General features: G+C 44.9%; 1 protein-coding gene across 2 annotated transcripts; it reads right to left on the reverse strand.

Moving 5' to 3' along the window:
- Positions 1-1098: 1098 nt before the first annotated feature.
- On the reverse strand, positions 1099-25640 carry LOC310645777 (ligand of Numb protein X 2-like). Of its 2 annotated transcripts, none has more exons than XM_083371774.1 (9): positions 25185-25640; positions 22633-22859; positions 18766-18962; positions 16862-17218; positions 11077-11262; positions 8044-8218; positions 7244-7472; positions 5882-6040; positions 1099-3816 (listed from the first exon to the last, which is right to left on the reverse strand). In XM_083371774.1, the coding sequence occupies exons 1-9, from the start codon at positions 25571-25573 to the stop codon at positions 3681-3683; spliced, it is 2055 nt and encodes a 684-aa protein (XP_083227900.1). In that variant the 5' UTR covers positions 25574-25640; the 3' UTR covers positions 1099-3680. The 2 variants fall into 2 exon arrangements, with proteins under 2 accessions (XP_083227900.1, XP_083227899.1); XM_083371773.1 differs by having other exon boundaries at positions 11077-11292.
- Positions 25641-26071: the final 431 nt, after the last annotated feature.

A 26071-nucleotide genomic window follows, 5' to 3' on the forward strand; every position in this document is an offset into this window, starting at 1 on the left:
ACCCCAGAAGTTCCCTTTTCACTTTCTAGAGTACTGTTTCTCAACCTTAGCAATCAGTCAGAATCAAAATAGAGCTGGAAGGGACCTTGGAGATCATCTAGTCCAACCCCCTGCACAAGTAGGGGACCCTATACATTTTGAGACAAAGCCTCCAGTGATGGGCCACCCACCACTTCTGGAGGCAGGTTGTTCCACTGGCTAATTGTTCTCACTATTAGGAAGTTTCTCCTTAATTCCAGGTTGCTTCTCTCCTTGATTAGTTTCCCTCCATCGTTTCTTATCCAGCCTTCTGGCGCTTTGGAAAATAGGTTGACCCCCTCCTCTTTGTGGCGGCCCCTTGAATGGGGAGGGGGGGCAGTTCTGGAAGTTGGTTCTCACATCATCCAGTCACCAGGTCGAGAAACATTGCTCCAGAGTATTGTTTACGTGTGGCCATGCTGGCTGGGGAATTCTGGAGAGTTGAAATCTGCGTCTCTTAATTTTCTGAGATTGAGAAACACTGTTCTAGACATGCTGTATAGTCACGGAAAGGATACTGCAGAATAGCCAAAAGGTCTTTTTTTTAAAAAGAGCATTTTGTTAAAAAAAAGAAGAAAACCTCCAGCAACTTGGTTGTCTCAACGGCTTTGCCGCCTTCAAAGGTGACTACTTATAAAGTGTATGGTTCTTAAGTCTTTTACCTTTATGGCTGATAAAAGCTACCCTAATGTTTCAATAGGGATGTTGTTAAGGACCCAATCTATCTTTGTCCCTTCAAATGTTTTGCAAGATTAAAAACTCATCACTCTGAAAGAGAAGGGCTGGCGTAACTCTGCCTTCTCCTTCCAAACTGAATAGCAATTTAAAACATCTTGATAAACAAGCATCGAGGAGGGCAGGCCGTGGTGTTTTACATTCATGGAATATTTCAGATGCTTAAGAGCTAGGAAGGGATATGACCTTCCACACACCACAGCTAAGGTAAGAATATACCTCACGTTTGCAGCAGCTCAGAACTCTCTGCGTAATAGGAAAATAGCTTGCAACTCGTCACAAGGAGAAACGAAAGAAGTCTGTGGAAGTTGATCTGGCCCGAACAGAGAACCTAAACGTCTTCAGTAACTTCAGAATAATTTATCAATGTATCAGAGCAGTGACAAACATTCTGTACATTTCAACAAATTCTTTGGTGCAAAATAATACAGTAGCTACTAGATTTCCTGCTGATTGTTGAAGGCACATTGAAATCAGACAATACAATGAAATGAAAATGCGCACCCCCTTCATTTGGAAACAAAAACAAAAAAGGCTTGACGTCCTTGTTATAGCCATTGCAAGAGTCACACAGTACAGTGGTCACACACGACTCAAAGACGGAAGTCAATATTCTTATCAATTAGGCAGACCAATATCCTTTGAAAGCAGATCTGAATGCAGATGCTGACTTTCGGAAATATACTTCGACAAATACATTTTTAAGTGAATCAACCTCCTTAAATGGAGCACTAGTACCTACTTGCCAGATTCAAATGAGGCAACGGAGTCCAAGCGTGAATCAGATTTAAACATAAACCATAAGATCTTTTTTATTTGCTATTTCACGCAGCCCATGTGAATATTAAGCCCTGTGTTTCCATCAGCCTGACTTGCTGTTCAGTTGAAATAAACTGAAAGACACACCTGACCTTCCAGGAGGTGGAGGTCCCATGTTCCTGAGGGAAGCAGAATGCCCTTGCAAGTTGTTTCCTGAGATGTGTGTACCTCCCACCCACCCATCTTGTCAGCAAGTGAGAGAAGCAAGGGCCTCCAACCTTGGCAACTTTAAGACTTGTGGATTTCAACTCCCAGAATTCCTCATCTAGCCATGCTGGCTGGGGAATTCTGGAAGTTGAAGTCTGTAAGTCTTAAAAGTTGCCACGGTTGGAGACCTCCGTAGTAGACCATTTGCCGTCAGCAACTTAAAATTTCTGTGCAAATCAAGGTCTGAGAAATCCTTTAACTGGAGGTAGCAGGCCCTATTTAATTTCCTGATTACGACAACCTAATAAATTCTCTTAACTTATTCCACAACCACAAAATATTTGCAAACGGGCTGGTGGAATCGCTTTGTAAATCATGAAACGTCGTAGATCACGGACAACAGAAAGCAGGTCCTCAAACTGGTGAAACAAATGTAGTGTATCCTATGCTTAGAAAAATAATTGTTATTAAGGCTATTTAAGGAAAAAAGAGATTACTTTTACAAAAAGAAAATTTCTATGTTCAAGTGTCAGCATGTGCAAGAAAACATTGCAAACGCCTTCCTTAGGCCCAGTTCTTACTACCTTTCTGTAGGGCGGGCTGCTTGTTCCTTTTTTTAATTCGGTGTGCAACTGTTCACAGGACAAAGTCTCTGCCACGGACAAAAGGACACACTTGTTAAGCAATCCTGCTAAGACTGTTCATCACACTTGTTAAGCAGTCACAAGGATGCTCCATTAGTTAAGGGATATGACCGATCTTAAAAAAAAACAAGCAAACACTGCAGGGATCAGATCAAAAGGAAAACAACACAGGGAGTTAGTTGGCTTTTGATTGCTTTTTTCCCCTCAAGCGGGCAAGGTTGATATGCTGAACACCTGGTCATCTCCTCCTTTTTCTAGTAAACCGCAGAGAGAAAAGAGACCGCTTGAAGGTCTGCAAATTTCTCTCTGCAGAGGGAGAACACGCTTAAAAGGACAGTGTGGGTAGATGGCTTTATTTCCTCCTAAGTGTTGCCTTTGGCCGTCTTAATAAGCTGCTGTGATCAGAAGTTAACCAGGATTGGGGTCCTGATGAGCGTGCCGGGATGGGAATGAACCGGAAGAGAATTTTTCTTCAAGACACTGGGGGGGGGGGGGGGAAATTGGGCAGCTGGCCCTGTTCGGAAAGCCCCCATTGTCTGCAGAGTCACAGCGGGCCTCTATTTAATGTATATCCAATGGCCAAAGTCTGCCTTTTAGTGGCGTTCCTCCGGAATGAACAGCTCTTCCCGAGGTCGTTCACACCCCCTCTAACGTGGGAAATAAAGTGACAGGAGAGAAAGCCTGCAAAGGGGATCAGCTGAGTGAGGACACCCTTCTGTTGGGCTTCCAGATCTTCTTGAAAGCAACTCCTGAAGTCAAACAAGGCTGTGACACGTTACATAACTGGGAGATTGGCTCAAGGCAGAACAGTCGGATTGAGCAAGAGGCATAAACAGACCTCAACAATGGCTGAGCCTTCCCAGGCCTCCTACTTTGCAAGGCACAGTGCGGCAGATCTAAATGATTCACCCGTTGCAATGATCAGTCAGGATCTTCAAGGTTGCTACTTCAGTTCACTAGGAGCCAAGATTACCTTTTGGCTGGCTGTCCTTCAGTTCAGCAGGTTGAAGAGAAGAATTCGGGAGAAGCAGGCAGTGGCTCAGAGTTTCAACAACAACAAAAAATAACCCTGCCACGATGCACCTCCAACTGCTGATCGCAGGACAGCTTTCCACTTACTGAGTGGATGGATCTAAAACCACACACAACAACAACAAGCTATGTTTTTTGGGTCTTTTCCGTAGAAAAATCTGCACCTTGGAGGAAGCCTATCTGAGACCAGCTCAGCCATTCATCGGTTGGTTGATTGGTTCACTCCAGTGAAAAGCTCCCCCAGAGGCGTTTCCGATTAAGCATCCTATTATTACAATCGGCCCCTTAGATGAGGCTGCCAGGCCAGGAGACCACAGTTAGAGTCACTTTATTCCGTTGTTCCTTCAGCATTGGAATGAGCTGACTGTTGCTCATTCCCACCGCAGACACTCCGTTGACAGCCACAATTTCGTCCCCGCACCTAGTGGGGGAAAACGAACCAGCACTGTTACAACAACATTCTCGACGTGCATCATGCTAAATCCCCTACAACAGGGGTCCTCAACCTTGGCAACTTTAAGACTTGTGGACTTCAGCTTCCAGAATTCCTCAGCCAGCTGGCGTTCTCTGTGGGCGCGCCAGACCTGTGGAACCGCTTGCCGGTTGAGCTCCGGATGGCCCCCGACCTTCGCTCCTTCCGGCGGGATCTAAAAACTTACTTATTTGAGCAATCCGGCCTGGTTTGATGGGGTTGGGGTTGGGGTTTTTAACATGGTTTTAATTATTGTATATATCGGGCACAATATTTAATTGTTTTTAACTTTTGTACTTTGTTTTTTAATATTTATTGCCCTGTGCACCGCCCTGAGTCCTTCGGGAGAAGGGCGGTATAGAAATTTAATAAATAAATAAAAAATAAGTCTTAAAAAGTCACCAAGGTTGAGGACCTCTGCCCTACAACACTTTTAAACACACACAAGCCATGTTTCTTGTACATTTTTGTTTGTTCCTATCGTGTTTACGTTTTTGCACTTATTTTTTCTATTTCTTTCTTTCTCTAGCCATTTGTTTTTGTTAGCTTCTAATCTTCCTGTTTTATAAAAAATATTAAAGTATTTAAATACCATGTGATCAAACACACAAACAAGGACAAACAATCAGCCCAAAAGGTTTTCAAGCCAACTCGCACAGTAACTCCCCATTGCAAATGAGTTTACAGCGGTTCCTGTAAAATATGTTTCAACTGCTTGGAAACTCATTGAATTTGGTTCTCAAGACATTTTGATGGAAAAATTTTGCTCCGGTACCCATCATTTGCTTGGTACTCAACACATAAGCTAAAACTTGTCGGTGTCGACTGCCTTGTGACTCACTACATTATTCCTTAGGGCAGGGGTAGGCAACCTTGGCTCTTTTATGACTCATGGACTTCAACTCCCAGAATTCCTGAGCCAGCATGGCTCAGCTTGGAAACCTCTCCCTTTCCCCTCAGCATGGCTGGCTCAGGAATTCTGGGAGTTGAAGTCCACCAGTCATAAAAGAGCCAAGGTTGCCTACCCGCCTTAGGGAAATAATTTGTTTGGTACTCATCACTTTTGGTACTCATCGTACCTCCCAAAACCAATTAACAATGAGTACTCAGGTACCACTATACGACGGGTATGTAACACAGCTTACAAAGGTGACATTTGCTGACTCTCCCAATCAATTGCAGCCTTGCTTCTTACATGCTGCACACTCCGTTTTTCAGGGGGGAAAAAAGGGGGGGAACTATGCTTCCTTCCCAAACACTGAGCAGTGGTGGCACAGTGGTTAGAATGCAGAATTGCAGGCTAATTGTGCCAACTGCCAGCAGTTCCAATTCTCACTGGCTCAAGGTTGACTCAGCCTTCCATCCTTCCATGGTCAGTAAAATGAGGACCCAAATTGTTGGGGGTAATATGCTGACTCTGTAAACCAGGGGTCCCCAACCGGTACTGGACCACGGCATGCCAGCAACCCGGCCACACAAACAAGCAAAACCCCATCTGCGGGATGCAGGCAGTACACAAAACCAGGCCCCCTCCGGTCCGCGGAAAAAACTCTTGCCATGTAAACGGTCCCTGGTGTCCAAAGGGTTGGGGGCCTCCGATGTAAACTGCTTACAGAGGACTGTAAAGCACTGTGAAGGGGCATATAAGTCTGTCGCTAGTGCTGTTGGCTGTAGGGTCATGAAAAGCTAGCTGAATTGCATAAAGGCAGATGCAATTTTTGCATGCTCTGGGGAAATCTTAAATGTTGACTTTTTCCTCCCTAAGTCAATCTTGTCTTCTGGCGCCTGCCCAGACTAGCCCTGCAGTTTTCTAGACAACATTTTTCAGCTTGGTCTTGCCCTCTCTTTCCTACGAGTGGGAGAGACAGGGTGGTCCAGGGTCAGCCCGCTGGTTTGTGCCTAGGGCAGGGCTGGAACTCAGGATCTCTCAGCTTCCGCCCTGGGGCCTCTAACCCCTACACCAAACTGCCTCTCAAGCAGAAAACCCAAACCGTAGGAGCAAGAACGCACGCACTTCAGCCGGCTGTCCCAGAAGGCAGGAGTGGCAGGCACAATGGTTTTGATGAAGAAGGGCTGGTTTCCTTTGCTCTCTTCGAATCCGCCCACGATGCTGAATCCCCAGCTGTCCGAGTTGCTCTTGCGCAAGACGACATCTTGACAGCAATGGAGGTGGCTGAAAGGAACAAACAAACAAACACGGCTTGCTTTTCTGGGTAGAACAGCCCCTCGGCGTTATCGCTTACCTTTGGTAGGGAGATGAAAGAAGCACCACGGCAGGAGTGGGTAACTATGGCAACTGTCAGCCGTTCCAACTCAACCATTTAGAAAAGAAAAGACTTGGTTTGCCAAAAGTACACTTTACGACCTGTGGATTTGAACTTCCTGTAATGTAGAGGTGGGGAAGCGCACCAGGTGACAGAACTCTGACACAAGGCAACCCTGCAGGCATCTCAGGTAACATTCCCTGCAGTGTCCAGGAAATGGACCTGTCAAAGTGGGGATGTCAAAGTGGGCTTCTGTAGTTTATATTCCCATTCCCCTGAGTTTCATCAGCTGCAGTCATGAACACACAAGCGTCCATCCCACCGTAACTGAAGCAGGGTCAGCTTCAATTATTCTAGTCCACCCTGCTTTACTTGCTTCACTCAATCACGCCAAGGTCCATCATCTCTTTCCTCAAAGCAGGTTCTGCCACGTTGCCTTCAGAAGTTGTGGGTGCTCCATCACTCACCAAGAAGAGACTGGGCATCCCTTTGTCCAGAATGGTACAGGGTCTCCCATTCAAGCAGGGGGTTGGACTAGAACCGTGGCGGCGAACCTATGGCACAGGTGCCACAGGTGGCACGCCTAGCCCTCTCTGTGGGCACACGCGCCATTGCCCCAGTCCTAGGCCTTCAGCTTGGTTTTATAAGTCCTTTTTGCTTTAGGCCTCCGCCGCCGTGTGCAAAAAAAGAAAAAAAGTTCAATCAATCAATTTCAACTTCTTGCGGGGAAAAAAAAAGATCTTGCAAAGTTGGAATTGATTGGTGGAAATGTTTAGTCCCACTCAGTCTGCCATTACCACCGCAGCCATGCCCACCCGATGGGCCACACCCACCCAATGGGCCATGCCCACCCGACACCCGACGATACATAAGTCGGCTTTGGGTTGCAGTTTGGGCACTTGGTCTCTAAAAGGTTCGCCATCACTGGACTAGAAGACTCCAGAATCCCTTCCACCTCTATTATTCTGCGCTCTGGATTTTAATTCTGGTGGCATTCTAAGAAGACTCTCAAGCACGATTTTTGAAAGGCTAAGTCAAGAAAAACGCCTACGGTTTTTTTGATCAGGCTAAAGTAAGCAAGAACCTCTTATCACTGCCATCACCAGGCTGACCTTGGCAACCCGAGCCAGGTGATCCAGACAGGAGACCAGCTGGCCCAGCGGTGCCCGTTTTCCCGGCTGTCCAGGCTCTCGGCCCCTTCCGATGCCTTCTCTGGGATGACAACCTCCAGCGCTTTCAGCACCACCGTCTGTAAGGCCGCATTTGATTTCAGAGCAGAGACGGCTTCATTATAATTCAGATGAGTCAAATCGACATTGTTGATGCTCAGAAGTACATCTCCTGTTACAGAAATCCAAAGGAGACAGATTAGAACCAAGATTTGGGTAAACAAAATACGGTACCTTCCTAGTTTGGTTCACGCTTTACGAATTCATGGAAGCAACATTCCCTGTGTCAGGGATAGCTTAATCAACAAATGTTTTTTTTTTAAAAGGAGGTATCCTTGTCACTGCACGTTTTTTTTTTTTGTTCGTCAGAAAAGTGCATTTCTAACTGTACATTTCCCCTGTTCTCTGCACCTGTTGTGATAACTTATCTGGTAACCATAGTGAATCCCATATGACTAGCTATGTTATGGTTTCAGTCTGTTTAGTGCGCATGTCTAGAAGAAGTTCCCAGAGTTATTATCTGTATTGTTTTTCTTCACTTTGCTGTTACTGTCTATTACGTTAGGATGTAGCTAGCCAGCTCTCTGTATAATATATATTTAGTTTTTATATTTTTGTTAGTAAAAGGTATTTAGTAAGATTATGCGTCGTGTTTTTCTTGCCTTCCTGCAAGTGTATCATGCATTCTCCGAAGCACGGTCCGTCGCCCTCTACAAAGGTGATTTTTACCTTGACAATCCTACCTTTCTTAATTCTCCTATCCCGGAAGAGACATCCAACGGGCTGGACGCTGGTTACATAAATGGGGAGTTTCGCTTTGCTATCTCTTCCTCCCCCTATAGTTATTCCCAAAGACTCTTTGGGGTCCTTTTTTATGGTAACCACCTTTTCCTGGCTGAAGTATCCTTGAGGGAGTATCTAAAAGTTCAGAGGAGAACAGGGAATTAAGAAAAACAACCCGTATATTAAATGTAGAATAATTAATGTTAATTACGTTGAGGAGATGTAAATCCCAAGCCAGCGGACTCCCCATTACGCCAGACTGAAACAGCTCTTTTTTTTCTTTTTTTTTCATTCCCAAGGGAGATTTTGCAAAGGATGGAGGATACCATGGCAACAGCCAAAGGAGCTACACCGTGATTAAAAACATTAGAAGAGGTTTCTCATGAGAATCCCAGAGGTGCTTTTTCAAAAGGCAACTGGACTTTGTTTTTCCTTGAAGACGTTTCACTTCTCATCCAAGAAGCTTCTTCAGTTCTGGCTGAATGGTGAAGAATGGATGGATTTATATTCCTTGCAGTCCTCTGGTCATTAGCACTCTCTCTGAGAGTCGTTGAGGCCACTTGGAGGTTTATCTGCCCTCAAGATCACCTGAATAGTGCAAGGAATATAAATCCTTCCATTCTCCACCATTGAGTCAGAACTGAAGAAGCTTCTTGGATGAGAAGTGAAACGTCTTCAAGGGGAAAAGGAAAAAAAAAGTCCAGTTGCCTTTTGAAAAAGCATCTTTGAGACAACCATGACCGGGATGACTGAGAATCTCCATAGACATTTCTCATGAGAAATTCTAAAAAGTTTGGTTTGGAGAAAGGAAAAAAAAAGAGTTATTTTTAAATGACACCCAGAGGTATTTTGTCTGGGACAACTTTCAGAGTTGAAAACCTATTTTTTAGGTTTGAATTCCTAGGTAGTAGGCTAAGAGAAGGCTAGAACGATGTATTCAAAACACGTTCAGACACCCTTACAATTGTTGCCTATTCTCTCTCTCCCGTCTTTTTCTCCCGTGGAACCTCATAGCACTAGCACTTAGACTTATATACCGCTTCACAGCGCTTTACAGCCCTCTCCAAGCGGTTTAGAGAGTCGGCCTCTTGCCCCCAATAATCTGGGTCCTCATTTTACTGACCTCAGAAGGATGGAAGGTGGAGTCAACCATGAGCCGGTCAGGATTAAACTGCTGGCAGCTGGCAGAATTCTAACCTCTGTGCCACCACGGCTCCTTTAATTATGCTTTAATTAACCATGATAAGGAGTCTGGGGACAATTGAAGGAACTAAGTATGTCTAGTCTAGTGAAAAGAAGGACTAGGGGTGACATGATAGCAGTGTTCTAATATTTGAGGGGCCGCTACACAGAAGAGGGGGTCAACCTATTCTCCAAAGCATCTGATGTCGGGATGAGAATCAATAGGTAGATCATTAGAGAGAGCTCCAACTTGGCATGAAGAAGGAATGAGAACAATTCGTCAATGGAACGGAAGTTGCCTCCAGAAGCTGTGGGTGCTCCATCACTGGAAGCTTTCAAGAAGACATTAGACAACCATTAGTCCAGGATGCTGTAAGGCCTCCAAAGTCCCTTCCAGCCTTCTGTTCTATGATCAGGTTTTCACCTGATCCCTTCCAGTGGAATAAATGTTTCTCTACCAGAAGACCTTGATGGTGACGCTGGAAGAGGCCTTCACACAAACAGCACTTCCACTGCTGAATTTCTCTCCCTAAACCAACACAGATTTAGTTATACACAGACACAGACACACACACACAGACACACACACCTTTCTTCTTTTCCCCCCTCTACATTCTATTCTGCCTTGCCTTACTTTTCACTTTCTCTGCTGCTTTAATGACTGGCCACTTTGTACCATTTTCACAACATTCTTCGTGTTTTTACCCAGAAGATTCCACACGAGCCCTTATTAAGTGGCCAGGGGAGAAATGTTGTGAAGTCACTTTAAAATGATATTAGAACATCAAATCACTGCAAATGGCTGCCTGTCGCCTGCTCTTCTCTTATCTGCGGTCATCAGTTTCCTATTCTGCACAACTTCTAAGTTCCTAGTTATTTATTTATTAAATTTATTTGCTGCCCATCTCGCTACTGAAGTGGCCTGGCGCCTCCTAAGTCGCGGCGCCGACCACCTCCAGCCCAGAGCGCCTCCATTAGGCCCCCCCAAGCCATTACACAAAATGGCGCTCCCCCTTGCCAGGCTGAGAGGGGCCCACGATCAAAGGCTGCATTCCAAAAGCAGAGAGCAGAGCCAAGGCGAAAAATTAAAATTTCATCTCACTTCACTTCCGTTTACATAAATGTGGTTAATATAATTACTCTTGCACAATGTACTTAACAATCCCACCCAGGTCATGTTTTAAACGTTACAATCTGAGAGCCATGTTTGAGGGCCCGGGGGTGGGTGGAGGGGCTTAAGGCTTTGGGGGGATGGGTGGGGGCTACATTCCACATTAAAATAAAAGGGTAGCGTCTGCAACCCGGAGCAATCTAGACCTCTGTAGAGGAGATCATCTTAACCCTGCAAGTTAAAAACATTCCCGTGGAAAGATCTTTAACCATTTACAGGTAGTCCTCAACGTATGACCACAACTGAGCCCCACATTCGTTGTTAAGCGAGACCGCTGTTCTGAGTTTTGCCCCATTTTGTGACCTTGCTAGCCACGGTTGTTAAGTTAGTCACACGGTTGTTAAATGAACCCTCGACTTTGCTTGTCCGAAGGCCGCCAAAGGGGATCACCCCTGGTGGGGCACTGCGACCGTCATAAGTATGAACCAGTTGCCCGGTGGCTGAACTTGGATCACGTGACCGTGGGGATGCTGCAAAGGTCGTAAGTGTGAAAAACGGTCGTCACAAGTCACTTTTTCCAGCACCACAGTAACTTCAAATGGTTAATAAACAAACGGTTGTATGTCATACTCTCTCTGCACAGACGCCATTTTCGTAGCGCTCTCGGCTCAAGTAGAGAAGTGATCACGTCAACCAATACCTTCTGATAGTTGGACCTTTGCCGGAAGTGACTTTGCTCCGGCTTCCTGCGACTGTGCCGGGGGCTTCCCCCGTTGCTGCTGCTGCTGCTGCTGCTGGCGTTGGAGGCGCTGCTGTCCTCAGCGGCTTCCGAGAGCTGCACACCGGACTGGCGGAGAACCACAAAGGTCACCTGGGCTTCACTGCCCTGTCGGGGGACATCACGAAAAAGGAGAAGCTTAGGAGAGAAATAACCCAAACCACCTTAGCACCTGATGAGTTCCTTACTCTCAGAGGCTTTTAAGGACCCCCAAGGGTCTCCGGGAAAGCTAGAGGATGCTTCCATTAAGGGTTTGTTTTCAATGTGTATTTGTGGGCCTCCAATACATATCTATCTATCTATCTATCTATCTATCTATCTATCTATCTATCTATCTATCTATCTATCATCTATCTATCATCTATCTATCTATCCATCCATCCATCCATCCATCTCCATCCATCTATCCATCCATCTCCATCCATCCACATAGGATGCCCACTTTTGATATATATTGAATTTCCTGTTTCTAAGGCTGTCATAAAGCCAGTTTTAAAAAATGAAATATACATTGTAAACAAATGTGTTATATATAACACACACAATTGTGTGTGTGTGTGTGTAAAGAGAGAGACAGAGAGAGTGATGTATGTATGTATGTATGTATGTATGTATGTATGTATGTATGTATATATAAACACAGGGAACTAAAATAAGTGAAATAATAGTGTTTGACTGAACAACTAGCCATTTCCACAATCAATACACAACTGTGGAATGTCATTATTTATTATATCCCAACCTTATTATTTGTATATAAATAACTCAAGGTGACAAACACACCTAATGCTCCTTCTATTTTCCCCACCACCCTGTGAGGTGGGTTGGGCTAAGGGAGATGGACTGGCCCAAAGTCCCCCCAGCCACCATTCATGCCTAAAGCATGAACTCATCATCTCTTGGCAATTAAGCTGCCGGCCCTGCCTAAGGTGGGACTAGAACTCACAGTTCACCATTAAACCAAATTGGCTTTACGTAACTATTAAGCATGACACAGGCATGTTACAAAACAGCAGCAGTTTCTCTTTCAGCTACATAGTCTTGAATCCAAAATTTAGGGACAGAACAAGAAATCAACGTGGAAAAGGCCGAGAAGGAGTTCCTGATTCCCGCTGCCCCAAAAAAATCCCTATCTTATAACAGGAGGGGTCAAGATTACGATACACATCTAGAAAAAAAACAGTCAGAATGGACAACTGCAGCTTACAATGCATAACCTTGAAATGTTAATGCAAGTTAGCAGTTAGTTTATTCTGTCATAAAGTCTTGGATTTACCCTTAAGCCAGCTCAAGTGAATACTTAAACTGTGGCCTAAAATAATTGCTCATTTACTAATACACTTATTCCAAAGCCTGTTGATACATCACACTGGAGCACAGTGTTGTTGTTTACTCGATGCGATCCCGTAATTACGGTTTGTAAACCACAGTATAAAGCTTAAGGTTTGCACATCCCCACCAATTATGGTTTACACAATAAAAATATGAGTCAGCGTGCCAAAGCTGTCAACAGAGTTTCTCTTGGCATTGTTGGAAAGAAAGATGGGATTAGTTACCCATTATCTTAATCACCAAATGGAATTCCTAAGGAACAATGCAGCATTTCTTCCGCTGCTATTTATCATCAGCATCCAAACTACAACACATACTGGGGTCTTTGATGGACTCTGAGCTTGGTAGGCTTTTTTTGGGGAGATGCTTCATTACCAAACAAGGGAGCATAAGCAGCAGCACTGGTGGGGTTACCTAGTTTGGTAATGAAAAGTCTGCGAGGAAACCACCAAACTCAGAGGTCACCAAGGAACCCACGCTTCAACCCTCAGCTACAAATATTCCCTTCTATAAATACACGTAGTCCTTGACTTATGACCACAATTGAAACAGGAATTTCCATTGCTAAGCAAGGGCAGTTGCTAAATGAATCACACCCAATTTTACAACCCTTTTGCCAGGGTTGTTAAGTGAATCACTGCAGTTGTTAAGTGAAACATCACTCATTAAGCAAATCCAACTTCCCCACACCCCATTGACGCCAGTTGCAAAGTGCCCAAATTTTAATCAATGCTCTAACAGCCGTAAGCATGAACAGCAGTGGAAAGTCACTTTTTTTTAGAGCCACGGTAATTTCCAACGGTTGCTAAATGAATGGTTGTAAATAAAGGAATATCTGCAAGCGGCTGCATGCTGCATTTGAGGTCTGTGGGTCTGTCTCACTACATACATTTATACCTTTTCAATCTAAGCTGAAATTTTTGCCCTCAAATGGGGGACTATCTTCCTGTTGTAGTAATCACACATTCAGCTTAAAACTTCAGTTTCTTGGAATTTTAAAAATAAAAAAGATACACCTAAGGGGTGTTTTTCTTTGTTTAATTTAAGAGGTCACTGAAGCCACGAGAGCAAGTTCTAACAATCCCGTGGCAGTGCGGGGCCCATTAAATGGTTGTGTGGTGTGCATGGTATCCTCTCATATCTTTGTTATTATAGCTTTAACTCGATTTATTTATTAAATGCATATGCCACCCATCTGACTGCAACAGCAACTCTGGGCGGGTAATTTAATTTTAACTGCATTTTTAATGGTTTTTTAATTATTGTCATGGTGGGTTTTTTTTCCTTTTAGCTGTGTGCACCGCCCAGAGTCACAAGCATGAGATGGGCGGCTCTATCAATCTAGTAAATAAATAAATAGATTGCTCAGTTACATAAATATTTGCTCTAACTCCTTGTATTTGTCTTTCTATTGTATGTGTGTTTCTTCACACGTGCTCGCAATCCTTACTCCATAAAATGTGGCATGGCCCAACTCTTTCCTCTTTTACCAGTAAAGATAAGTGTCCTCGACTTTTCTCCCCACATTTGTTAAGGGAATCACTGCGGTTGTTAAGTTAGTAACACGGTTGTTAAGTGAATCTGGCTTCCCCCATTGACTCTGTTTGTCAGAAGGTCGCAAAAGGAGATCAAGTGATCCCCAGGACGCTGCAACCGTCGTAAATGGGAGTCAGCTGCCAAGCAACTGAATTTTGATCACAGGACCGTGGGGATGCTGCAACGGTCGTAAGTGTGAAAAACGGCCCAAAGTCACTTTTTTCAGTGCCGTTGTAACTTTGAACGGTCACTAGATGAACTGTTGTAAGTCGAGGACTAGCTGTAATTATTTTATTTTATTGTTTAACTCCTCATCACCGCCATGAATTTACAAAGCGACCCACTTAGCTTATTTTCCCCAACCTTTCCTGCCGATTCATTTATCCCTCTTATTTCTTACTAAGCACAGGTAGTCCTCAAGTTTAGAACAGGGGCCTTCAAACACGGCCCTTTTACGACTTGTGGACTTCAACTCCCAGATTTGAAATGAAAAGAAAAAAAAAGAACTTGGGATCATTTTTCACTCTTATGACCATTGCAGCATCCCCGGGGTCATGTGGTTTACATTCAGATGCTTGGAAACTGACTCGTACTTATGACAGTTGCAGCGTCCTGGGGTCACGTGATCCCCTTCTGCGACCTTCTGACAAGCAAAGTCAACGAGGGAAGCCAGATCCACTTAACCACCAAGTCCCTAACACAACCACTGCAGGGATTCCCTTAACAACCGTGGCAAGCAAAGTCATATCATGGGACAAAACTCACATAACAAATTTCTCACTTAGCAACATAAATTCTGGCCTCAGATGTGGTTGTTAAGTCAAAGACTTATTTGTCTCTTCCCAATTCTGCAGCTGAAAATTTAAATCATCTCAGGTTTCTGTTATTTATGAAGTATTTATAAAACGCTTAACCTCATTTAGGGGGGAAAAAAACACCATGCGCAAGAAGAACAAATTCCAGGAATTCCCTGCCAAAATAAAAACCAAAAAAAGCACCCAACGCCAGACTCCAATTTGCTTTGATGTGTCTGTTTCTGAGCCTACAGGAAAATGAAGCAGTGCGAGGCAATTAACCGGATTGATCACGTGTGTGTGTGTCTGTGTGTGTGTGTGTGTGTGTGTGTGTGTGTGTTGCTCGTCTTGGGGAGAGACCCTGTCTCCTCGCTGGCAAACACGCTCTGACTGCAGGACGAGCCACCTTCAGTCACGACAGGCGGTCCTCGGCTTACAACCCTTTGCTCAGCGACCATTCAAAGTTGCAACAGCGCTGAAAAAAGTGACTTAAGGCCAGTCTTCACATTTAGGATCGTCGCAGCGCCCCCACACTCAGGTGATCAAAATCTGGGCACTTGGCCACTGGCGGGCATTGGCCGCCCTCGTAGCATGCTGGGGTCCTGTGAACAGCTTCCGACCAGCAAAGTTAACAAGTGCTTAACTCTGGCATAAAGGTCACAAAATCAGGTGTGACAACGATGGTCTTGCTTGGTTCCATTCGCGGTCCAAAGTCGAGGACTTTGTATTCTCCAAGGGTGAAGAAACCCTTGACAGGATTTCCTGGACAGCTGCAGCCATCCAAAATATTTGTCAACACTACAGGATGTGGATCAAGGCTCGGTCTTGAGCTTCTCCAGATTGGAAGTAGCCCTCGATTTACAGCCACAACTGAGCCCCAAATTTCTGTTGCTAAGTGAGACAGTTGTTAGGTGAACTTTGCCTCACTTTGCAAACCTTTCCTGCCACAGTTGTTAAGTGAATCACTGCAGTTAAGTTGGTAACACCGTTATTAAATGAATCTGGCTCCCCCATAGACTCTGCTTGTCAGAAGGTCGCCAAAGGGGATCACGTCACCCCCGGGACGCTGCGACCGTCGTAAATGTGAGTCAGCTGCCAAGCAACTGAATTTTGATCACAGGACCGTGGGGACGCTGCAACGGTCTTAAGTGTGAAAAACGGCCCAAAGTCACTTTTTTTCAGTGCCGTTGTAACTTTGAGCGGTCACTAAATGAAATGAAGTTGAGGACTAGCTGTCATTATTTCATTTTATTGTTTAATTCCTCATCACCACCATGAATTTACAAAGCAACACACTTAGCTTATTTTGCCCAACCTTTCTTGCAGATTCATTTATCCCTCTTATTTCTTACTAAGTGTTCTGTACCAGCCTGCTACCGGCCCTGCAGCAAAAGCAGGGACGACCCCTTTACAAACGGCAAGAGGCTGGAATAAAGCCTGCCAAATTTATTCACATAAAACAAGAGCAAGACAAGACACCAACCATAAAACAGGAGCTAAGAAGCAGGAACAATCCAAGCGGTTGCCTTCAGCAAACCAGCCCTCCCACGCATTCCCCTTTTAAACAGTTCAGGGCGTGGCTTCTCTCTGCCTCCTTCCGAGGTGCCCCATTGCCTTCCTCTGTTTACTCCTGATTGACTGCCTCCTGTGTCGGGCGTCCTTGAACAGGGCCAGCTGTGGGTCATCTTCATCCACGCTGTCAGGCTCACACAGCTGGGTCTCCGTCGTGACCAGGTGGGAGGGGCCTGGCTGAGGGCTCTCATCAAGCTGTCCAACCCCCTCATCAAGCTCTTCAACACCCCCCTCCTCCTCCTCTGAGTCGTCCGACCCAACTCCCGAACCCACAGGCTGACCCTGAAGCACAACACTAAGCACAGGTAGTCCTCAAGTTTAGAACATGGCCCTTCAAACCCGGCCCTTTTACGACTTGTGGACTACAATTCCAACTTCAAGTCACTTTTCTCCAGCGCTGTTGTTCCTTCGAACGGTCACTAAGTGAAGTGTTATCAGTAGAGGGCTACCTGTCTGCTGTCCTTCAAACTCACCTGGATGATCTGGGCAGCTGCTTCTGGCGTCCCTTGGCGCAGATCCTGACCGTTGATAGAAAGGACTTTGTCGTTCTGACGCAGCTTCCCGTTCTTGGCTGCCAATCCTCCGTCTAACAAGTCCAGGATGAAGATCCCAGGTTCGTCGTTTTTTCTGATCAGTTTAATGCCCAGGGGTTCGGATCGGTCTCTTTTGACGAGCACCACATGGACCACTTCCTGGTTGACGACTGGCGGCCCTGTCCGGTTGGTGAAGCCCTTCTCTTGAAGCACCAGAAGGCGGAGCTCCTCGCAGGGCTGGCGTAAGAGCGAGATGGCTTGGCAGTGGCTCACGCTGCTGATGTTCACACCGTTCACCTGGGAGAAGGGCAGAAACAGCGGCTGGTCAGAAGATGGCCTCCTAAAGGCCCTTCCCTCCTTTCTGCATCACGGGCAAAAGAAAACAACGGGGTTTAAGCACTGTAGGAAGGAAATCCTACGAAGAAGCAGGGGACTTCTCCAGGAGTTTGTCCTGACTTGCTTCCATAAGAGCAAATAAAATAGGATGAGAGCAAGAGCACTTAACTTATATACCGCTTCACGGGGCTTTACAGCCCCTCTCTAAGCAGTTTACAGAGTCGGCCTGTTGCCCCCAACAATCCGGGTCCTCATTTTATCAACCTCGGAAGGATGGAAGGCGGAGTCAACCTTGAGCCCCGTCAGGATCAAACTGCTGGCAGTGGGCAGTGAGCTAGCCTGCAATACTTCATTCTAACCTCTGTGCAATCACAGCTCAGTAGGAAGAAAAAGAGGGAGGGAGCGAAGGAAGGAAGGAAGGAAGGAAGGAAGGAAGGAAGGAAGGAAGGAAGGAAGGAAGGGAGGGAGCGAAGGAAGGAAGGAAGGAAGGAAGGAAGGAAGGAAGGAAGGAAATGGGAAAGGCAGGTAAGGTATTAATAGCACTAGATTTATATACCGCTTCATAGTCCTTTACAGCCCTCTCTAAGCAGTTTACAGAGTCAGCATGTTATTCCCAACAATCCAAGTCCTCAATTTACCGACCTGGGAAGGACGGAAGGCTGAGCCACCCTTGAGCCAGTCAGGATCGAACTGCTGGCAGCGAGCAGTGAGTTAGCCTGCAATTCTGCATTCTAACCACTGCATCACCATGGCTCGCATTATTCTGAAATATGAAATATACTGGTTGTGCCAGAGGTCATTCATGGAGGACAGCTGCAGATCATGGCCAGGGAAGGTCATGAAAATCCCTTATGAAAGTAAGGAAGACAACGGACCAATGGCAGCATTTTTTTCTCTCTCATAAAAATCAGAAAAAGTAAACCAGAAAAGTTGCAAAGGTATGTAGAACACAGGTGTTCATTCAAAAAGCTTAGCAAAGCTCTGTCCAGTTCCCACACACCTCCGACCTCCGTGTCTATTTTATGCCTTCCACTCCTACCATTCCTCCTTGCTTTACAATTAGTCCTTGACATTCGTTCTGTGACCGTTCCAAGTTACAACGCCACTAAAAAAAAGTGACATGACCGTTTCTCACACTTATGACCACTGCAGCATCCCCAAGGCCACATGATCAAACTCCAGACACTTGGCAACTGGTTCCTACTTCTGACCGCTGCCGTGTCCCCTTTTGCAACCTTCTGACAAGTCTAATGGGTAAGCCAGATTCATTTAACAACCGTGTTACTACCTGAACGGTTATAGCGATTCATTCAATAACCGGGGCGAGAAAGGTTGTAAAACAGGGTGATAATCCTTTAACAACTGTCTTGCTTAGAAATTTTGGGCTCCATTGTGATCGTAAGCCAAGGACTATCTTGTACAACCTTCCAAAAAATCTGATTAAGATCTGCTACAGCCAATTATCAACTAGTCATGTTGCCTCGATGTTTTCATGACAGCAAACCCACCTCCAGGATGTGGTCTCCAGGCGCGAGTTTTCCATCTGTGGCTGCCACGGAATCCTGAAATATCTCCTGCACAACGATGTTCCCGAGAGGTGTGTCTTTGCCACCGACTATACGCATGCCAAGCTCTTCCTCGGGGTCCTCTCGGCGGAGTTCGATTGTGCTCGTCTCCGCCAGAAGACTTGCTCTCTGAGGTAAATCTGACAGAGCAAAGTCAGAAAGTGTATGTCAGGATTAAAGTGCTGGATTATTATTATTTTTTTAACAATTTACAGCAAATACGGCAACCTGCATCCATCCCATCCTTTCTCACCAGTAATCCTGCAATCTCCAACTTTTTGAAGATGCAATTTTGTATCTAGAGTTTGTCCTTCCTCGTTTCTAGCAGCTAGTACCTAAACCCCGGAATAACTTGACTTCGGGTCTCTGAAATCTACTTTGGAAAAGCTTTCAAAGCAGAAAAGTTTGGAAAAACTTTGACCCACTATATTTGTGAGCCAAGATGCGTAAGTAGAAGTGTTATTACGAATGAAAATTACAAGACACAATTTTCATATTGAACAACATAATCCCACAGTCCTATTCCATCAACGCAAGTATAACCATAAGAAGAACAGAATTACAAACTTTAATTAAAGTTTTTTTTGCAATTCTACAGAAATTCATACAGATTTATCTACCATAAATCTCACTCTGCCTTCTGGCTAGTTTACACTCCCAATTAAAATTTTTTAAGTGATATAGAATTTTTCCTGGATATCTTACAACTCTTAAAAGGAACATAAAATGGAAAAAGAGGCCAAATATATTTTTGCATTTTGCCTCCTTGTTACATCTGCAAGTATTAATTGTCCACTGTCCATTCGTGATAATGGCCTATAGACAGACATTACAGGGTTAAAATAAAAAATAATGCCTCTAATTTAGTATGTTGGCAACAGATAACAATATTTGTGGTTTCAGTTCAGTTGGTGGGTATTTGTTGTGTAAAAATCTTGTCTTGTTACTGTTTATGAAGATAATGAACAGCCACATGTCTGGAATGGTATAGGGCAGGGGTCTTCAAACTTGGCCCTTTTATGACTTGTGGACTTCAACTCCCAGAATTCCTCAGCCAGCAAAGCTGGCTAAGGAATTCTGGGAGTTGAAGTCCACAAGTCATAAAAGGGCCAAGTTTGAAGACCCCTGGTATAGGGACTCCTGCTTGAACAGGGTGGTTGGACTAGAAGACCTCCAAGGTCCCTTCCATCCCGGTTATTCTGTTAAATGGAAGCCTGCGCTGAGTACTCCTTAATGTGCATAAAAGCTAAGCGCTGTGACTGAATTTTTAGGAGTCCTTCCAATTGAAATTCTGGTTTTGTTGACATGGTTACAATGCATCACTTGGCCAAAAAAATGCTCAGATGCATTTCTGCACATGAGAAAGACTGATAAACTGATGAAGGACAATCACCGTATCACTCAAAGGGACATTTGGCATTTCACAGGAACACGTGGGTCATGTCACCGATGTTCTTCAATATGGGAAGGCTTGTGCAAAGATGAAACGCCGGTGGGTGAGTAGAGAGCTTCGCAGCTGAAAATTGCTAGCAGAGAACAGATAACAGAATAGCAGAGTTGGAAGGCACCCTGGAGGTCTTCTAGTCCAACCCATTGCTCAGGCAGGAAACCTTTTACCATTTCAGGCAAATGGCGGTCCAGTCTCTTCTTAGAAACTTCCAGTGTTGGAGCATTCACAACTTCTGGAGGCAGGTTGTTCCACTGGTTAATTGTTCTCACTGTCAGGAAATTCCTCCTTAGTTCTAGGTTGCTTCTCTCCTTGATCAGTTTCCATCCGTGGCTTCTTGTCCTGCTTTCAGGTGCTTTGGAGAATAGCTTGGCTCCCTCTTCTTTGGGGCAGCCCCTGAGATATTGGAACACTGCTATCATGTCACCCCTCACCCTTCTCTTCGTTAAACTAGCCGTGCCCAATTCTTCCAACCATTTTCATCTTATGGGAATGAAAGAACCATGGAGTCCTTGGTGCTCTCTGAGGCTGGTATTTTTTTTGCAGGCGGTTCATTCTCATCGTCGGTGCTAGCGGTTGAATTCCAGAGTCCAGAATTCTACCCTGAGCTACGTGCATTTTTCCCATGGGAATGAAAGAAACAATGAGAAGGAAGAGAAGGACAGCTGACAAAACATGGGATCATATATTTATTTCTATCCCGCCTTTATTTTTTATAAATGACTCAAGGCAGCAAACATCCCTAATACTCCTTCCTCCTACTATTTTCCCCACAACAACAACCCTGTGAGGTGAGATATTGAATGGCCCAAGGTCACCCAACCAGCTTTCAAGCCTAAGGCAGGACTAGAATTCACCGTCTCCCAGTTTCTGGCCTAGTGCCTTAACCGCTAGACCAGGGGTAGGCAACCTTGGCTCTTTTATGACTCGCAGACTTCAACTCCTGCAGTAGACCGACCTGGGAAATGAATGTCAGTTTACAGCATATAATTACAAAGGTTCCATGGGATAAAAATAATAAATCTAGTCTTTGCAAGCAAAATTCATGGTGACAATTTTCTGGGAGGCAGATGGTGTTATTCCCAAGGATTTCCTTGAATTTGGAACCACTATCAACTCAGAGCAGAGGGCCGCAACCCTTGACATTTTGAAACAATGATTAAGTTCAGAATCAGAAGAAGGAAATTGAGCTGCAACGTGGCCACACTACTCGCACACTTCATGAACCACCCCAAGAGGAGAATTTGAAAATTTGAATCTCACTTTTTCATTCCCTACAGCAGGGGTCTACAAACTTGGCAACGTTAAGACTTGTGGACTTCAACTCCCAGAATTCCGCAAGTCTTAAAGCTGCCAAGGAGAAAAAACCGAAATAATGCCTTTGAAAGGTAAGTTGCATCACATTCTGAGAACCCACAGAACTAGAAGATAAACACAATTTTGTAAATTAAAATTACAGATTTGCCATCTATCAGATCAGTGGATATTTATTAAGGCAGTCCTCAAGTTACAACCAAATTGAACCTGAAATTTCAGTCATGAGTCACGATGGACATATTAAGCAGCAGGTGACTATGTGACCACATCTGATTTTATTATCTTTTTTGCGCGGGTTGTTAAACAAGGACATTATTCACTAAAGGGGCAATTTTTTTGCTGGCAACCAGAAGTAAACAACCAGAAACATGGAATAGAATAGAGCTGGAAGGGACCTTGGAGGTGGGCTGTCCCCTGACACCACTGGATGACCTCGACCTTGTCTGGAATGGTATAGGACAGGGGTAGGCAACCTTGGCTCTTTTTGACTCATGGACTTCAACTCCCAGAATTCCTGAGCCAGCATATCTGGCTCAGGATTTCTGGGAGTTGAAGTCCATGAGTCATAAAAAAGCCAAGGTTGCCTACCCATGGTATAGGGTCTCCTGCTTGAGCAGGGGGTTGGACTAGAAGACCTCCAGGGTCCCTGAGAGCAATTAACCGGTGGAACAGCTTGCCACTGGAAGTTGAGGGTGCTCCAACACTGGAGGTTTTTAGGAAGAGACTAGGCAGCCATGCGTCTGAAATGGTATAGGGCAGGGGTAGGCAACCTTGGCTCTTTTATGACTCATGGACTTCAACTCACAGAATTCCTGAGCCAGCATATCTGGCTCAGGAATTCTGGGAGTTGAAGTCCATGAGTCATAAAAGAGCCAAGGTTGCCTACCCCTGGTATAGGGCCTCTTCTTGAGCAGGGGGTTGGACTAGAAGACCTCCATGGTCCCCCTTCCAACTCTCTTGTTCTGCTCTGTTATTCTGGAAACTTGCTCACACGTGCTCCTACACCAGCCTTCATTTCTCCAGCAGCCTAAGAGATGCACACCTACCTTCTTCGCTCCCAACAAAGGCTGGGTTCACCACTCCAGGGTCTGGGGTCTCTGGCGACAGAACAGCAGCTCCTGAGCTTCCGGTCTCTGAAGAGGACCCTCCATTTGATACCTCGGGATCTTTGACGACCTTTGCTTCCAGCCTGGAAAGAGACTCTCCCTTCGCCCTGGACTGAGGGTTCCTCTTCCTTTCCAGGCGCGCCGTGTATTTCTTGAAGCCAGGGCACCTGCATTAGACAGCAAAACCGATTCCCAAAAGAGTTCCATGTCTGTCTTGGGTCCGAGTTTGGGTGGAAACGGATGTTTTCCACCATCCAAACTCTATTAAGAACAGCAATCAGGTTAATAAGTGCAGCAGAAAGTCTAAGCCAGGGGTAGGCAACCTCGGTTCTTTTATGACTCGTGGACTTCAACTCCCAGAATTCCTGAGCCAGCGTGGCTCAGCTTGGAAACCTTTCCCTTTCCCCTCAGCGTGGCTGGCTCAGGAATTCTGGGAGTTGAAGTCCACGAGACATAAAAGAGCCGAGGTTGCCTACCCCTGAATGTGACGTTGTAAGCGTGAAAAATGTGTGACCCTCTGTTTTGGCTGGAAAGTCACAAGGCAATCAACACTGACAAAGTTCTAGCTTAAGTATCAAATGCCAAACAACAAGTACAGGCAGTCCTCGGCTTACAACAGTTCATTTAGTGACCACTGAAAGTTACAACGGCACTGAAAAAGTGACTTATGACCATTTCTCCCACTTATGGCAACAACTCTTCTTTATGACGGTTGCAGAGTGTCCCAGGATCATGTGATTCCCCTTTTGCAACCTTCTGACAAGCAAAGTCAATGGGGAAGCCAGATTCACCTAACAACTGCAGCGATTCAACAAGAAAGGTCACAAAATGGGGCAAATTCACTTATCAGCTGTCTCGCTTAGCAATGGAAATTCAGGGCTCAATTGTGGTCGTACGCTGAGGACTACCTGCACTGGGACAAAATTTTCACATCAATATTCGACGCATCCCACATTCGACCAGTTTCAAAGCAGTCAGGTACCCAGGTATGGCTGTAGACTATTTTTGAGATATAAGTAAATAGGTGAGTCCGAGAAAGACAGTGGCAACAGAGAAGAAGCAGGCACATGGGCAGTTTACATGTCTGAACAGATGCTTCTTATGTGCCAGATTTCCTCAAGTGCATTATGTAAATGGTCAGAAATATTTTTACCTTGAGCCAAGTATATTTTTCCCCAAGTATCACATTCCTTCTAAAACTTCCAAGAAGCAAAAAAAAAAAAAAAAAAGTACAGATGAGTACTTCCAGAGTCTTGGTTGGAATGAGTTGCCCCAGGTCAATGGGATGTCAAGATGACCCCAACTGTCACTGAGCTTCTTTTTTTTTCTTTTTTTGGAGGGGGGGAGGCGGGGGGGTGTATCAATGCTGTCCACCAGGTCAAAATGTGTGTTTAAAATCAAGGCTATAGGTAACTTACAGGTATCTTAAGCTTTGTCAATTTTAAAATTTAAATTTAAGCAAAGGACCAGTTCTATACAATTTTGTAGTCATCTGGATTAAAAAAATAGGCCAAGCGGCAATGGATTGCTTATTTAATTTAAGATAGATAGATAGATAGATAGATAGATAGATAGATAGATAGATAGATAGACAGACAGATAGAGATAGAGATAGAGATATATCTTAAGATATATATAGATATATTCAAGATATGTCTTGAGTATTTTGAACACCTTGCCGGCCCAAATCTTTTTGCCTGTATCAGCCCAAACTCAGGCCGTCCACCATATATGTATGGTCTAAGACAGTGATGGTGAACTTTTTAGAGACCGAGCGCCCAAACTGCAACCCAAAACCCACTTATGTATCGTCGGTTGCCGGGTGGGCGTGGCCCATTGTGTGGGTGTGGCTGTGGTGGTTAACGGCAGACTGGGTGGGATTAAAAAGTTCAATCAATTCCAACTTTGCAAGATCTTTTTTTTCCCCCGCAAGAAGTTGAAATTGATTGATTGAACCTTTTTTTTTTTGCACATGGTGGCAGAGGCCTAAAGCGAAAAAGTTTTATAAAACCCAGCTGAAGGCTAGGACTGAGGCAACGGGAAGAGTGCCCACAGAGAGGCTCTGCGTGCCACCTGTGCCATAGGTTCACCACCACGGGTCCAGTATCCAAGGGGCTGGACTAGAAGACCTCCCGAGTCCCTTCCAACTCTGTTATTCTGTTTTCAAAAAACATCCTTTAATAACTCCCTACCTAAATTTCTCAATTCAACGTCTTCCGCCCAACCTTTTTTAATTAGCTTCAGCTTCTTCCCAAAACTAAAAGGCAACTAAGCAGAATGTCATCCTAGAGTCATTCTGACACCTAACGACTTTTGAGCTCAGTCGTGTGGACAGAAAATGAGTCACTCGAGGACGTTTCCCTCTGAATGTGTCATTCTTATGTGCAACCTTCAGCACAAGGCTGACAGAAAATGGTTAAGTTCCTAACCGTGTCAAGGATAAAGAATAACCTGCAAGCGCCGCTGAGGCCGCAAGGAAAAATTAGGCACACCTGTTCTTCAAATGAGCTTCGAGTTCACACCGTTGCATCGTCTGTGCACAGTCTTCTTGAAAAGGACAAAGGACAATGAGCTTATCCAGCAGATTCCGTACCAACAAGCTAGACCTCCGGCAGCTCTGGAAGGACAGTTTCTTCCGATCCATAGGACAGAAGTTGTACTCCTGCATGAAGTTTTCAAGACATATGAAACAGTAGGTGTGCCCACAAGGCGTGTCCATCGGCTGGAGCAAAGGCTGAAGGCAAATGTGACAAGTCAAGTCATCATCTACTTCATCTTGGAAGTTGTAAAGATGATTGTCTGGCAACAGGTGAATTTGTCCACATTCATGGCAGAGATCCCGAGCTTTGGAGACCGGCTCTCCTCCCGCAGGATTGGCCATGGCGTCAAACGTTTAATGAGCCGACGTCAGCCGCTCTTCCTTTTCAGCTGGCGTGGATGAACAGCAAGTTCCTAAAACGAAAAGAGAAAATGAGAACTGTACCGCTTTAGATCAGGCTAGATTGGTAAAATCACCCGTAGGATGGTCAAATTCCAATCTTTTCTCTCTCTTTTTTTTTACAATTTTTTAAATTAATTTCCCAATATTACAATTATATTGCCAATGCTGCAAACATTGACGTGTTTTTGCACCGACGATATAAGAGGCAGCCTTTTGCTAAAGCTGCTTCGCTTTGAATCACAGAAGGGAGGGAAATGTCAAACGGCTATTTGGAGAAGAGAAGAAATAGCCGTGCACAGAAAGGGAAGTGAAACTTCATATGTAAAACTAATTGGACAACGTGATTAATGACGTGTAAACAAGGGTGGGAATTGTGTATGATAGGATGGGTTTGAGGGGAGAGGAGGTTTCAGATTCTGGCATCCCTCTATGAGTGCC

The sequence above is a fragment of the Vipera ursinii genome (genome assembly GCF_947247035.1).
Source record: "Vipera ursinii genome assembly, chromosome: 12".
Classification (NCBI taxonomy): Eukaryota; Metazoa; Chordata; class Lepidosauria; order Squamata; family Viperidae; genus Vipera; species Vipera ursinii.

What these genes read in the sequence shown, in the direction of transcription:
- LOC310645777 (XM_083371773.1), bottom strand. Translation starts at nt 25,573, where the DNA reads ATGGCCAATCCTGCGGGAGGAGAGCCGGTCTCCAAAGCTCGGGATCTC. An exon ending in GAAGCTCATTTGAAGAACAG is followed by an intron (nt 22,860 to 25,184) that starts GTGTGCCTAATT and finishes TGTCTAATGCAG; the next exon opens with GTGCCCTGGCTTCAAGAAAT. An exon ending in CTGGAGACCACATCCTGGAG is followed by an intron (nt 17,219 to 18,765) that starts GTGGGTTTGCTG and finishes CCCTTCTCCCAG; the next exon opens with GTGAACGGTGTGAACATCAG.